General features: G+C 39.3%; 1 protein-coding gene across 8 annotated transcripts in view; it reads left to right on the top strand.

Moving 5' to 3' along the window:
• PDE1C (phosphodiesterase 1C) overlaps positions 1-16,445 on the top strand; it is a 536,493-nt gene that overhangs the window by 412,352 nt on the left and 107,696 nt on the right. For all 8 annotated transcript variants that reach the window (XM_046020570.1, XM_046020562.1, XM_046020563.1 and 5 more), the window contains one exon: positions 15,370-15,483. Coding sequence is in view for 7 of the 8 variants with exons in the window: in XM_046020562.1 (XP_045876518.1) it covers positions 15,370-15,483 (114 nt within the window). In the remaining variant the exon portion in view is untranslated. The remainder of the gene's footprint in view (positions 1-15,369; positions 15,484-16,445) is intronic.

Below are 16,445 nucleotides of genomic sequence, written 5' to 3' on the forward strand. Positions count from 1 at the left end.
ATACAGAAGTGGCTGTTCCCTGAGCCATATGGGGGTGACTCTCCATTTCAAAGAGCTGTCCCCAACTATAGCAGAGATGCTTTTGTTGTTCTTAGTTCACACTAGCACTGGGGCCAAGCCCAGCCACTTCTCCAGTTCCACAGGGACACCTGTCATCAGGTCTGACTGGCCTTCTGTCCTGAGGACAGAGCAGGTGTTCCCTCAGCTGCTCTACCAGGTCAGGGTTATCCCCAAGCCCCAGTTGTGTGGGTTTGCAGTTCCTTGAAAGAAAAAACTTCTCTTCTCCAGAAACCCTAGATAGCATAGGTGTGACCTCACCACCACTTCCTCGAGACTTGACAGATCTCACGTACTCTTCCAAAGTCAGGATGGAGTGTTGAACATTTTGTGATTCCCTCAGTGTCTCTGTTTCCTTTGACAGAGAGTCATCGAATGGGAATGTTTCCTCCGCATTTTAGTCCTGAGCGAGAGCCTCGAGCTAAACAAAGCTCTTCTGAAAAAAGTTCTTTTCACATTCAATAATAAAACATATTACAACACCACAGAAGTTCAAGTGTCATTAAAAAAGTCTTACAGAGTACATACTGAGTTTTAGAAGGTTTTCAGAATGTGACATGAGGGAGTCCTTGTGTAATGGGGGCTCACAAGGGGAGAAGTCCAAAGCATAGGAAAGTATTTTTAAACCATAAAAATGACCCCCATGAACCCTGAGAAATAATTTACTTGGGGTAAAGTAAGGTTTACTTGCAGGGTAAGCAATATCCCTATTGATCCATCAGTATTTGCTATGATTGCTGCTAATTCCATGTAAATCAACCGTCCTTGTAAATTCTGACAGAAAATAGCTAACAGAGGGTGAGCTGTGTTCCTAAATAGTTATGGGAGTTGGGTCCTGTCTTAGCATTTACCTTATTTAGCTACCTGCGCTATAACAAGTTTGTGTTTCCAGCCACAGAGAGGGTGGGACACGAATCCAACAGAAGAGAAAGCAGAACAAATCCCAGCCCTCAAGTACAAAGCGAGGGGGCTAATGCTGGTGAGGGAGATGATAATGCCTGAATAAAAAGTCTTCTCAACTCTTTTTTTTTTTAGTATTAAAATATAGCAAAAGAATGGAGAATCTTGTGGCTTTTGACACATTCAGTTATTAGAATGTGCTGGAACAGACAGACAATGAATGATAATGCACTACAGGTTCAGATCCCTACCTGCCCCCCACCCCAGAGCTATTACAGAATGATTTACGGTTGGCAGGAAATTGAATGGTAATTATGTGGAAAACAAACTTCAAATGTTAATAATATGCAAATTGGTTTCCTGTTTGATTGGAAATGACTATACAGTACAACACAATCGCTGTGACAGGTTCTTTCACACCCCTGCCTACTTACCCTCACTCCATCAGCCTCATGCCTAGCTCTGAATTTCCTTCTTCACAGACCCTTCCTGGTCAGCCTGCCTTAGTGAAATCAGCCTCAAAATGAGACAGACTCATATCAGGAACAACCTGAGGGTTTTGAAGGGTCAGGGGTGGGAGGTTGGGGGGAACAGGTGGTGGGTAATGGGGAGGGCACGTTTTGCATGGAGCACTGGGTGTTGTGCAAAAACAATGAATACTGTTACGCTGAAAAAATAAATAAAATGGAAAAAAATGAAACAGACTTCTGAAGATGAACTGGAGAGGGAGAGCAGAAATGCAAGGAGAGAAGGTGCCTCATACCTCAGAACTCTGTAGGGATCATGGCCAGGAAAGGTGGAACCTGGGACCATTTAGGCAAGTCACTGGAGGTCTTCTTCCCTTGTCTTGTTAGTGTGCCGACCATCCCTAGCATCTCCGTTTCTTCAGCTGATCCTGAGAATTTCCAGCATGAAATCGCTTTGAGTCGTTCCCTGGTTCTTACCATGCTCTGAACACCACTGGTTGTAAGCCCTTGTTGGATCCTTTCCAAGGCCATCAGACAGTTAACAGCGCACCCGTGAACATTTCTCCCTTCCTCTGCTGAAACCAAGCAGAAGGATCTGGGAGGTAGATAGTAAACCCACCACATGAACAGAGAGACCCTATAAAAGCCAGGGTAAGGACAACCTAAGTCCAGCCTGTTACCACCAGTATTCCATTACACTGCAGGGCTGTGTCCCTTTTTCTTTTCTTTTCTTTCTTTCTTTTTTTTTTTAAAGATTTTATTTAATTATTTGACAGACAGAGATCACAAGTAGTCAGAGAGGCAGGCAGAGAGAGAGAGAGGGGGAAGCAGGCTCCCCGCTGAGCAGAGAGCCCAATGAGGAGCTCGATCCCAGGACCCTGGGATCATGACCTGTGCTGAGGGCAGAGGCTTTAACCTAACTGAGCCACCCAGGTGCCCCGGTGTCCCTTTTTCTAAATTAAACTTTTTTCTGTTGAGATTGATGCAGATTATTACAAGAAATAATAGGGGAAGATTTCCCACATACTTTTTACCCAGCTCCCCCAAGTGGGAACATTTTGTAAAACTGTAGTACAACCAGGATATTGACATGAGCACAATCTGCTTATCTTCTTCGATCCCCCATTTTTATTGTATTTGTGTATGCACATCTGTTTAGTTCTATGAAACTTTATTACCCATGTAGGTCTGTGCATCTTTACCACACTCAGGATCCAGGATAGTGCCATCACCACAGAATCCCTTTTATGTTCCCATCTTTGTCCCACTCTCTGCCCCCTCCCACTCCTGGCAACCACTAACCTGTTCTTCATTTCAAAATCCTGCCATTTCAAGAACACGATACAAATGGAATCCTTTAATATGTAACCTTTGGGGTTGCCTTTTTTCACTCAGGGTAATTTCCTTGAGAACGATCTCACTTTTATCAGAAAGTTCGGGAAGTTATCTCATAATCAGCATGATTATGTTTCTCAGTTTCGTAGGATTATAAAGTTATTTCATATACAGTATTCCATTTCATCCTCTCAGCAAGGTAGAAAGAAAAGAGTTAAAAGGAAAACAAGTGTATGTGACAGGATTCCGTGTTCCAGCTGTGGCCAAGGTTGGCTGGGTCTCCAGCAGACCAGCTCCCTCACCCCCCACACACCCAGACTACATCTTCTAGCTTTTCTCTTGGAAAGGCATGGCCATGCAACTGGTTTCTGGACAATGGGAAGTGACCAGCGGTGATGAGTTTCAATTCTAGCCTGGTTCAAAAAACCCTCCCACCTGTGTCCTTCCACATTCTCTTTCCTTCTGTGGCCTTTTGGAACCTATGTCGAACTTGATGGAGCCATGAAGTTGGGACAAACAACCCTGATTGAACTTTCCTGGACCTCTTGACCTTTAGAGCTGTGAGTCACCAGAGGTATAGGGGTGGCCACTGTGGATTTGGAGGCAGTGGAAGGGAGGAACAATTGCAGACGGTAACACTTCCTTTCCTATCATTTCCTCCCCGGGCCTGGTGGGGCTGCCTCCTGTCCTAGCCCAAGGACACGCACTGCACTGTCCTCACACAAAGCACCCTTGACTCACCTTGGGAGTGTCTCACAGTTGTTTTTTTTTTTTTTTTTTTTTTTTTTTTGGTGGGGGGAGTTGTATTTTTATTTCTTTTGTCTGTGTGTGTGTGTATGTTTTTTTATTTCTATAGTTCTTCTGGAATTAATCTTAAGGAAGGGAGCTGGGCTAACTCAACATCTTGTTAGCCATTCTTTGTAGGTTTTTATCCACAAATTCATTTTATTTATTTCTGTTATAAAACCAAAAGTGGGGTAAAAAGGTAATCCTGCATTTATCTTATTAAAATATACTATGTTTCTAGTATGGTAGAATTTCTGTGATTTTGCTGAGTGAGTGAGCTTTAGCTTCTCTGGGTAATCATACCAAGGCAATGCAATTCAGACTGAATAAGGAGCTGAATTCAAGGAAGGAAAACGAGGGAGCCTTGGGGCTGGCTTGACTCTCAAGATGTAGAGAAACATGTTTGTGTTTGGTTTCAACCTACCTAAATCTTCCACAGACTTTCCTCTGATGTTTGCTCATTTCCCTTTTCTCATTACCACCATTCAAAGATGTTTTTAGTTCTTCTCATTCCTTTGGTCTATCGAAACAGATGTTTTTGAAGTGGCATGTTTATCCGCAGACAGAAGTGATGGCGATTCTTTGCACATGAATAGCTGCAAATGAAAAATGGCTTCTAGAACTTACCTATCGGCAGCCTGGCAGGATTTCGTCTTCCCCCTGCACAGTCCCCAGCATGGCCTGTGGTGGATTCTGAATGATGCTCTGGATTTTCTTCTTCATTCTTTGTATTTCTTTTTCCCGAAGAAAGTGGGCCAATAAAATGGGTTCTTACATTAGCATCCTTTCCTCATAAGCTTTGCCTGAAAAGAGTCGTAACTTTAGAGAGGCAGTGTTTTCTTTCAGGAATAAAGATTTTCTTAGCCTAATTGTGCGTCTTGCACTTTTTTTTTTTTTTTGCTCTGTCTCCTCTTAACAGAATGTGTGAATTGAGTGACAGTTATAACAAGTTGAGGGATAAACTGGTTTTGAGGAAATATTTCTCTAGAAGACCAGGAATGACTAGTGGGGGCCCCTTTCTCAAGCACTGCATTACATTACTATAAGAACTCCTGCAGGAGGACAGTCAATATTGGAAACTCAAAATGAACTGAAGCTTTAACCCTGGGTCATAATACTTCCTGAAAGATCATCAAAATAGAAGCCTTCTCTTGACCTGAACAGCATTTTCTGTCTAGTGTTGATAGTGAGCTGGCATGTGTGTGCACACATGCTCACTCCCTCTCTCGCCCATAAACATGCATCCTGAAAGGAGATATACTCTGTAGAACAGAAAGCAGAAAAAGACTGACTGTGCAGGTATGTTTCATGGTGTAGCTTCATGAAAACAAAAGGAATGCAAATATTCATCAGAACATCCACAGTAACCAAGAGAGTGTATAGCAATACCTTTGAGTAGGCATCCAAAGAATGGGCCCATGCTGATGGACCAGAACAGTCACACGGAGAACAGGATAATTCAAAAGCAGTTTGTGTTTAGCTGTTTTAATTATTCTTGTGCAGGTTCCCTTGCCTGCTTATGTTGTGCATATATTGATATAAAAGGACAGGTGCATATCCTTATACATAACCAGCTGGATGTTGAGAGGAGAAGGCTGGAATAGCGTGGTGGTAGAGGGACACAGGCCCAGAATTGAAAACTTTATAAGACTTGTTATTTGGGAGTATACATTCTTCAGCTTTGTTCCTTTTTATTCAAAACTGTATTGGGTATTTTGGTTGCATTTCCAAATAAATTTTAGAATTAACCTGTCGGTTTCCACCAAATGACCTGCGGAGAATTTATTTGGGATTAGATTGTGTCTGTAGATGAATATAGGCAGAATTCATATTTTTTAAATACTGGGGTTTAAATTTCATGAATGTGGATTATTCTTTAATTTATTTAGGCCATTTAGATATCTCTTAAAAAATTTTATAGTTTTTCTCTATAGAGTTCTTTTTTGTCTTTTATAAGGTTTATTTCTGTATACTTTTTATTATGATTTTTTTGTAGTAGTACCCTTTTCCAATTGTTTATTGCTATTTATTCAGTGACTTTGCTAAATTCATCTTTTAATCACAATACTTTCTTGGTAAATTATTTTAGATATCCTGTCTATGTATGATTTCATCTGCATTAATAATTTTATTTTTTCCTTTGCAGTCTGTATACATTTTATTTCTTCTTTTTTCTTTCTTGAGCTTGTGAGAACTTCCCATGCAGGCTTGAAGGGAAATAGTGGTAATAGATGTCCCCATGGTTAGTTAACTAGCTCAACAGGAAAACTTACTGTATTTTAGTATTATGTATTATGATGTCTGCTGTAGCGTTTTGGTTTTAAACACCATATCAGATGTAGAAAATCTACTTTTTCTCCTTCTTTGGGAAGATATCTATCATGAATAGGTGTTTCCTCAAATGCTTTTTCTAAATCTGTTTTGAAGATTGTATCGTGATTTTTTTTCCTTTCATTGCTTTTAAAATAATGAATAATATTTATTCATTGATTTAAAATTTTAAAGCAAGCTTGCATTCTTGCAAAGTGTGCTTGGTGTTTGCTTTCCATTTTATTTATCTCTGGATTTAATCTGCTAAAAATTTTATTTAGAATTTTTGCATCTATGTTTATGAGAGACTGGTCTGTAATTCTTTTCTTATAACATTCTCTTTTGGTTTTGGAAACAAAAGTATGAGCTGGAAAATGTTTCCTTTTTTTTTTTTCTCTGGAAGATTGTGTTATTTCCTCTTTGAATGGTTTAGATGAATTCATTGATAAAGTTTTAGCACTGTAGTTTTCCTGGTAGTAAAATATTAAGCTGTGTTCAGTTTCTTCAACAGATATAAAAAAGTCTTTTTATGGTATCTTTTTTCTTATGTCTGTTTTGAAAAATTTTCATGGATTTTAAAGTTTCATCTAAATTTTTAAATGTATCTGCACAAAAGTATTTATATTTTTAGTACTTTTTAAAATGTCTGTAGTATCTGTAGTAATAATCTCTCTTTGATCCTTGATATTTGGTTATTTGTGCTTTTTTTGGTCTTGATCAGTCTTGTTTGAGTTATCCATTTCATTAAACTTTTCAATTATTGAATATTCAATTAAGCTTTCTTTAGTTACCTAGCTTTTGGCTTCGCTGATTTTTTTTTTTTTTAAGATTTTATTTATTTATTTGAGAGAGGGAGAGAGCATACAAGAAGAGAGGAGACACAGAGAAGAAGGAGAAAGAGACTCCCTGATGAGCAGGGAGCCTGATATGGGCTTGATCCTGGGACCCTGAGATCATGACCTGAGCTGAAGGCAGACATCTAAAGGACTGAGACACCCTGGTGCCCCGATTTTTGTTGTTGTTGTTGTTATTTTGACTTTGTTCGTTTTCTAGGTATAAGCTTGTTTTCTACTTAGTGAAGTTTTGTTTACTGTGTTTATTTTTTGCTATCATTTTTTATTTTTTTAAAGATTTTATTTATTTATTTGAGAGAGAGAGCGTAAGTGGAGAAATGTCAGCGGGAGAAGCAGATTCCTTGTCAAGCAGGGAGCCCGATGCAGGACCCGATCCTGGGACTCCAGGATCATGACCTGAGCAGAAGGCAGTTGTCCAACCAACTGAGCCACCCAGGCGCCCTATCATTTTTTAAATTAATTTGTTCTTTTTCTGTTTCTTGAGATGGATAATTTATTCTTTTCCTAATTTCTTCAGATGGATAATAAAATCACTTATTTTCAGATTTTCTCCTTTTCTAATATATTTAGTTAAGTCTATGTATTCCCTCTTAGCACTGCTTTACCTGTATGCTTCAAATTTTGATGTATGATATTTTCATTAACATTTAGAATTATTTTCTCATTTAGTCTTTGACCCATGATTATTTAGAAGTATATTCCCAAATTCTCAAACATTTAGAGAATATTTTCTTCCTTCCTTCCTTTCTTTCTTTATTTCTAAGATTTTATTTATTTGAGAGAGAGCAAGAGAGAGCATGAGTGGGGTGGGGGAGGGGAAAAGGAAGGGGCAGGGGAAGAAGCAGGTGGGACGTGATCCTAGGAGCCCGAGATCATGAACTCAGCTGAAGGTAGACTTAATCAAGTCTACCTGGAGCCACCAGGCACCCCAAACATTTAGAGTATTTTAAATCACTTTTGTTATTGATTGCAGCCTGACTTCACTGTTGTTAAAGAACATTGTCTGATTTCAATTGTTTGGAATTTGTTGAGATTTTTGCTATGATTCAGCCTATGGTCAGTTTTGATAGCTGTTACTTGTACACTTGAAGAGAGTATTGTATTCTGCAACTGGGTGTAGTGTTCAGTATGTTTCAATTAGGTCAGTTTTCTTAGTGATGCTATTTAAAGTCTATAACCTTATTTTTTTACTTGTTAATGACTTATACAGAGAAGTAAGTTAAAATATAGATATGCACTTAGACCCCTGTTTTTTTTCTTAAGTGAAAGAGTAATTAGAGCCCAATTATCTATTTAAATCTATTGAATGTCTGCCTAAGCGTGTGTTATTAGGAACCATAAAGCAAAATTGTCTTTTATTTATGAGATTAGCAAAAGGTAAAAGTTACATAACTAGTCTATTTTTGCCAGTCATCATTTTGATGGTGTTCTTGCTTTTGGTTTGGAGGTAACCGAATCAGGAAAACACATGCCTAAAATAAGTCCTTTTTCAGAAACTATGAAAAGCAGTAATCCATACTACCACCAAACTCATGCAGCGCCCTACCACGGGGCTGTCACATGAGAGATGATATTCGTACTGCACTGTTCAGGCTACAAGACAAACCTTATTATAACAAAAATGCATAGAATTTTCCCGTTTATTAAGAACCAGATCTCCTCTACTCTGCGGCTAGATCGATCTTTTAAAATGCAGATCTTATCATACCATTCCCCAACCCGATTTAAAAATTCTCCAAGGGATCCCTAATATCTCCAGGAGAAAATTAAATTTCTTCAGCTTGGCATGATAAGCCCATCAGGTGTAGTTTCTTTCTGCCTTCTTCTAATGTTTTATCTCTTCACATATCCTTAAGCTCCAGCTACCCATGGAATTCCTGCATGGATCACAGTCTTCTGGCTGTTCTCTCAGTCCAGAGTTTGCCATTTTTTTTTTTTAATGCTATCTTGCTTGCCTGGCTGATACTTACATGGCCTCCAGTAGCTCTGACGTCACCTCCTCAAGGGAGGGCCTTGCGTTTTGTATATGCTTTCTTAGCACCCTCACCACCTCTGTCATCATGCTTTGCTATACCTCGCAGTAGGGGCCGATGAGCCTTCATCTTCCCTAATTAAGGGAAGGCACTCTTTCTGGATAGTTAGAGCCTGTCACAGTGCCTGCACCCAGAAAGGACACAGCAAATATTGAATGAGTGTTTCAAGGGCAGCCATCTTAATTAATTATAAAAACAAACAAATGACCAAAAAACACTCAGATGGCATTAAAGCATATGCCTGAAGGTCACTTAGAGTATCCCATTTGGAGGAATTGTTTTAATTTTCTTTCTATGGCGTTTAGATAAGTCACAGGGGGATGGGAGTGACAGGGGGATGGGAAACAGGTGTGTGAAAAGTACACAGAGACGCCTTTGCCTTACAAATACACGGATGTGATAAGCTGAAGCATTGAGGTTTTTATTCAAAAGAGTTTGTAGGACTCATGATTCACTGAGACATGTACAGGAAGTGTTTTAAAAGATTCAGTTCCCTTTTATGTTCTTTCAAACTAAACAAAACCTGTCTGAAATAGCAGCCATCGTTGGCCACCCAGGCATTTTAGGAGTTACTCACCATTCTCAGAGGGAATGACCTTGGACAGAAAGGACAGATATAAGAAAACACATTTCCTGGCTTTTTATTCCAATTTATTTTTACTCTGTAGGCTTTTCTGATTATTCATTGTAGTCGTGTGTAAAGCTCAACACATGTGTACGCTTTCAAGGCATAGTATTGTAGGGTTTTCAGTACCTTACTAGGGTGGGGAATAGTGCCTAGTTGATTGTAGGGCAATTTTCTGGGTTATGAAGTTGAGTCAAAAAGTTATCTCCTGGGGTGTCCAGATGGCTCAGTCTGGTTAAGCATCCAACTCTTGATCTCAGCTCAGGTCTCCGTCTCAGGGTCATGGGATCAAGCCCTGTGCTGGGCTCCATGCCGGGTATGGAGCCTACTTAAAAAAAGAAAAAGTTGGGGCACCTGGGTGGCTCAGTCATTGGACTTCTGCTTTTGGCTTGGGTCATGATTCCAGTGTCCTGGGATTGAACCCCGCATTGGGCTCCCTGCTTCGTGAGAAGCCTGCTTCTCCCTCTCCCACTCCTTCTGCTTGTGTCCCTGCTCTCACATTCTCTCTCTCTCTGTCAAATAAATAAATAAAATCTTAAAAAAAAAGGAAAAAGTTATTTCCTAATAAAATCAACCCCCTTGGTCCTAGAAATTATCTTTGTACAAAAAAAAAAAAAAAAAGAAGAAGAAGAAGAAGACGTTCTCTTTTCTATTCCAACAGCCTTTTCAAATTCCAAAATACAGTGTTCAGCCTTTCCTTCCTTAGTTCTTCTCTTGTGACGCTTTTATGCATTTCAGATAATTGCATAGTCTCAAGGTAACTCAGTATCTTGGACTTGCCCTGGGCTCGAGGGCACAGAAAACTGAAGAAGCACAGCATTTCATCATATGTCTTGTAGCCAGGAAGCCTGTAGAAAACAGTGTCTGTGGAGAAATGGAGGACTCACGTAAGGCTGCCGTGGCTCATCCACAACGAAATTACATGCCATCCTAACAGGGAGGCGTGTTGCCAAAGTTTGAAAGCATAAGCTATTCCTAAAATGGTGTTGCACTTCTATATTGGAACTATTATCTGGCAGCCATGGTGACAGAAATGGATGGAGTGCTGGAAACTATGAACATTCACTTAGAAGAGGGACTTTATTATTGTTATTGTTGTATATTTCCTTTTCCCCTCCTTCAACTTTCTCCCTCTCTCTCTTTTTAGGTGCCTGAACCAGAATTATTTATGAATAGTATTAAATAGCTAGTTATATGGCGTACAGCTTACCATGGGATCTGTCCTTGGGGACATAGGCTTTTAGGTGAAATGAACCCACATGGAAAAACATCCAGACGGATTTCAGGAGGAGAGCAAAGGAAGGCATCAGAGCCTTTCTGCCTTAGCTAGTGCTCTCCAGGGTTAACAAAAATACTTTATAATGTGGCTATGAGATACTTTATAACATGGCTATTTTCAGGCAACCGTTCTTAAGATGGATTCAGATCTAGGGAAAACCTATACTGTGATGGAAAATAGGGAATGATGCCCCCTTATTCCCAGAAACTTGAGGAATTTTCAAAATTTTTGAATCTAGTTGGTGTCAGTGGAGAAAGGGCCCATTTGAAACTCTTTCATTCACGAAGCAGCAATTTCACCAAGAGGTAGGTGGTAGGTGGGGAATGATGGGGCATCATATTGCAGGAGTGATAAAGAGGAGAGGGTGGACTGAGGGACCAATGGAGGAACACCCATCTGAATACTCACTTCGAGCCCAACAATACTTGACAATAGGACACCTGGAACCTTCTAGGGCTTGTGTGACAGCTGCATAAAGCACAAGGCCGACAGCTATGTGGGCAGGCACAGGTATGGATTGTACCTGGTAGGTGCCAGTCCAAATAGGAGCTTGATGTCTAAACAGTTGGTCACCATTTACTTTTTTTTAAAGTTCGTGTAGTCTTTCTATTGTCATGTTTTGTTTCTTTATAATTTCTTTTCTTGTCTCAGTAGATTTGCTTTTTATTACATTATGATTTCTGCTTTCACCTTTGTTTCACAGATCCATGTTTTCTTGAATTTTACTGAACACAAATTAGATGTTCCCTAAAATTTACCATTAGTACATTTGTTACCATTAGTACATTTTATTTTCAAAAGTGAGTCCTGGACACCTGGGTGGCTCAGTGGGTTAAGCCTCTGTCTTCAGCTCAGGTCATGATCTCAGGGTCCTGGGATCGAGCCCCATATCGGACCCTCTGCTCAGCAGGGAACTTCCCCCTCTCTATCTGCCTGCTTCTCTGCCTACTTGTGATCTCTGTTTCTCTGTCAAATAAATAAGTAAAATCTTTAAAAAAAAAAAAGTGAGTCCTTTCTCTGCATTTTGAGTGTGGTATTCTCTGCATTCTTGAATGCTGCAATCTTTTTGTTGATATATATATATTTTCTGTTCGGTTGTTTTTGAATAAAGAGAAGTGGATGTCAGCTGGGTGTTCTCCATAAACACAGCGGGTGTGTTTTAGGTTTCCTTTATGTCTGCCAGGGTGTTGATAGAACCTTTTACTCATCTCACAAGACAGAGAAACGGGAGTAGATATGAATTTTTAGTACTTTTTATGTATCCTAAAGATACTTCGTTCTTTATTATCTCTTCTCTGGATTTGTTGAAGCCACTGTGTTATCAGTTTTGCTTCTGTTTACAACTTTCTGTCAGGGCAGACCTTCACACCGGCTACATAAATGTGGGTGTGCCCAGTGTTGGTCTGGTACTCTTGGAGACTACATCAGAATCGAGGCCCACACTCTTGATTTTCTGCTACTGGTGGCACTCGGCCTGGGACTTTCCAGAGGAGGTGGTTTTCGGTGCTCTGGTCTGAACTGTTGCATGGAATTCTAGGTGATGCTTTCACCAGGCACCTCACCCCTGCTTTGGCCTACAGCCCTGGCTGCCAGATCCCAGGATGATAGGAAGCTCTTCCAGGCTTGATTGTCCTAATATTGTGCTTTTCTGGGAGTGGGAATCGTTCATAATCATGGATTCAAAGTGAAACTCTATATGATGTTCTTGGTCCTTTCGATAGTTTTTGACTGATTATCATTGGTTTTTAGTTCATGAAAGAGACATAGGAAGCCCTTCTACTAGGAACTTCTTTTCTCTTAGGACGAGAAGTGTGAGTCATTTTCATATTTACTTGACTTCGCATAATTAGCACTGTATTTCATCTGCCACTTTTAAACACTCTTTTGAAACTGCTTGTCTATTTTGTAAAGATGGGCTTTGTTAAATCTAAGTCGCAAATCCATAGTCCACTTAATGGGAGACCTAGGAATCTACTCCCACCCTTGAAAGATCACTGTTCTAGAATATGCCTTCAAGTTTTTTGTTTTTGTTTTTTGGAAAATCATATTAATGATGAAATTTTGAACTTGCCCACACCGGAGAATATATTTTTTGGCAGTCTACTAAATATAGGTATAGACATAGATATCTTAAATTATACCACATTGTTCTCAAAAAATGGTATGACTGTTAAATGGCTTTCTGGTATTTGGTAGAAGTCTATGGCTAACTTACATTTCTGTTATTTTCTAAGTCATATATTTTATTTTCTAAGATATGCCGTTCTTTTCTCTATTCTTTGAAATAGAAAATTATAATAGCATATGTTTCCTGGTTTTATCTGATCCCTGTTTATCTGCTTATAAAGATTTTTCTTCAGTCTAGGAAAACTTATTTGATTAAAGCTGCATGAGTTTGTTTATTTCTTATGGAAGCCCTATTACAGGTGGACAGGATCATCTGGTTTATTTCTATTAATGTCATATTTGCCTGGTCATTTTTTTCTTTTTGTTGTTTTTCCTCTTAGTTTTCTCAATCTCTCAATAGAGAGTCATGTCAATTCCTGGTAGAATCTTCAAGCCCTCAAATGAAGGGAGAAAATTTTAAAAATTCTTAAATTTACCCTCATTTTACTTTGCTAGTTGAGAGTCCAGACAGCTTGGGGGTATTTGGGCCCCTGGAGGTGAGAGTCAAAATTAGAGGCAAACCTAGCCAAGAATGTGTTTTGCTAAAGAGCTTCCAAACCTTATTTGGAATAGATCTCAGGGCTCACAGCTACAATCTCCCCATTCTTTGGCAGACTGGCCGTCCACTCTGTGTGAGTGACTGGTAAGCCCTTCTATGCCAACTCCCTGTCCTGCTGTCCCTGAAACCCAGAACACTTCCTAATGGGAACCACAGGGCTGATCCTCACCTCTGGGCCCACAGAGGCCTCTGCTGGTTTCCTTTGTCTACTTCCCTGTTACATGTTGGAGAGTCATAAGTCAGGTAGTGACCACGCTCAATCTAACTTCTTCTGTATTTTACATTGTTGAAATCCCTGGGAATTTCTTTTGTATGGCTGATCATACTGTTTAAAGTGGATCCAGAGTTTTCCCTCAGGTCTTTACTGCTGATCATTTTCATGGAAATCTAGAGGGGAATAATTTACACCTTGTCATGAAGTAAACTATCCTCACTTAGGACGGCAAATCTTGAGAATATTTTGAAGTCAGGAAAGTGCAAACAGGCTTGGAGATGGAGACTTGATACAAATCTTAAGTATATTGGTAGAATGTTTCCCATCTGGTTGCCTGGGATCATCAAGGTCACTGAATAACAACAATGACAATGAAGGTAACAATTGCCTTTAGCAAAACAACCAGGAAAGGGGAGATGTTGATCAAAGAATATAGACTTTTAATTTTGAGGTGAATAAGTTCTGGGGATCTAATGTGTTTTGGTGATTATAGTTAGCAAATTATTAGTTTCAAATATTGCATACTTGAAAGTTGCTAAGAGTAAATCTTTAAGGTTCTCACCATGAAAAAAGTTATAATTGTCTGAGATGATGGATGTGTTAACTAACCTTATTGTGGTAATTGTTTTGCAATATATACGTGTATCCAATCACCATGTTGTACACTTACACAATGTGATATGTTAATTATATTAAATAAAGCTCAAAAAACCTCATGTTTGATGTGAATATATTAGTATCATTTTGATTTAACTTTATATCAACTTAGAAAATTTGGTGGTTGGATCTCTGTCATTTAGCTGACACTCAGGGAAGTTAAATATCTTACCTGGTATAACATAGCTAATATGTTGTGATGTGGGGCTCAAACCCAAGGTTGTCCTCAAAGCTCCTGTTCTTTCCTTTGCTGGCCATCAAACAGCCCAAGGAGTTGTCCAACCTCCACATCTCTGATTTTTACAGTGTTCTCAGTTACTGGAGTTTGATCATCTGTTGTTATTTTTTTGCTCTCATATATACTAACCCCTTCCCCGTGGGGATAATGTTGGTGTAAATGAAAGGGCCTGTTTTATCATTTCTCTTATACTTTCTGGAACACTTGACTAGCAGGGCAGAAGATCTTGTCTTCAGTACTTTGCTTTACCATCCAGCCTCTCTCTCTCTCTCTTTTTTCCTTAAAGCTGAGGTATTTATCTACCCCTAGAGGAATCCCTCCTGCCCAGTAAAGTAATTTATCTTTGTGTATTCCTTATGTAGTACTCTGTGGGTATTTTGGTGCTCTGAATCTCTTCATCTGTTTTGGAATATGAATTGACCATGAGGTTTCTCATGCAGGCTCAAGAAGTTGGTCATGGCTGAAGAAACATAGCATAATTTTTAACATAGCAGAATCTCAAGTGGTATTTGGTGACATTGGTGTGGTTCATGCTTTACTATATCCAATTAAAATTAAAAATATTGAAGTTAGAGAAGCAGCAAAATAATTGCTAATTTAGGGAATTCCTAGAAAGATAAAAGACAGCTAGAAGTCTTGGGGATGGTCTGTGCCTGGTGGATGAGAACATTTTTGTTCTTGGTTCACAATGGCAAAAACGTATATATTTCTTTTATAATTTGCTCCTTTGAGAAATGCTGGTCAGCTCCATCATTATTAGATTTCTATTTTCCTTCCAGGTAAATTGGAATAAATAAAAATACTCCGTGCCTGTAAAATGTGTTGCTGGGATTGTAGGATTGTTCATAGTCTTCTCTATTCTAATTTAGTTATGTCTTTTTCCCCCTAGGTTACGGTCTTTGGTCAAACAATTAGAGAGAGGCGAGGCTTCTGTGGTAGATCTTAAGAAGAATTTGGAATATGCAGCCACGGTGCTTGAATCTGTGTACATTGATGAAACCAGGTAAGCAAAACATGTCAAAAAGTTAGTACACTGAGGGTCGGTTTTCTGTTATGTGGCTTTTCTGAACTGTCCCCCTTGGCCTGTAATGGGGTACCACTCAAATGGTGGGTGATGGAGCTTTGGTTTCCACAAAACGAAATTTGGACCTCTCTCCTAGCCTCTGTGCCTCCTCATGGGAGAGAGAGCTAACTAAACTTTTCTCACATGCCCATTGTGATAATGAAGTGAGAAAATGGAGGAGGAGAAAAAGTGATTTTTAAAAACATGGTTAAGGTTTCTTCTCAGCTGTAGAGTTCCACTGTAATAATTGCACACTGTTAGCCTCAGCCTAAAAATTGTGTTCATGTGATAATTCACATTGTCTGTCAATGGAGGTGCCTGAAGTGACCATAAAGCATTTTTCCTCTTAAAGACCCAGAATTCCTCCTTTGACCTTGTATATTACCAATTTTCTTAATAGACCCTTCCCACCTGAATTATTGAAAGGTATTAAAGCACTGCCTGTCACCAAATTCATCTGAAAGGAGCAAAAGAGTTTTTCTTTTGAAAAATGTTGACCTGGTGAATTTACAAGGCTTTTCTTCTCTTTCCTAATTCTGGCTCCTCTTTCAGTCTTAACTTCTCTATGCCAGTTTCCAATCTGAAAGGGTTTCTCACTAATCTGAGGAGTATGCACGTGGTTTAGTTTTTGGTGACTTCCTTGGTTCCTAATTTAAGGAAATTTGATAGCATCATTTTTTCCAATGTTACATTTTATCCGTCCTCCAATTGTTGTGTCTAAAGGAAAAAAACAAAAAACAAAAAACCCAATAACCTTTTTTTTTCCATTTTATTTATTTTTTTCAGTGTAACAGTATTCATTGTTTTTGCACAACACCCAGTGCTCCATGCAAAACGTGCCCTCCCTATTACCCACCACCTGTTCCCCCGACCTCCCACCCCTGACCCTTCAAAACCCTCAG

This window comes from Meles meles, chromosome 10 (assembly GCF_922984935.1).
Source record: "Meles meles chromosome 10, mMelMel3.1 paternal haplotype, whole genome shotgun sequence".
Classification (NCBI taxonomy): Eukaryota; Metazoa; Chordata; class Mammalia; order Carnivora; family Mustelidae; genus Meles; species Meles meles.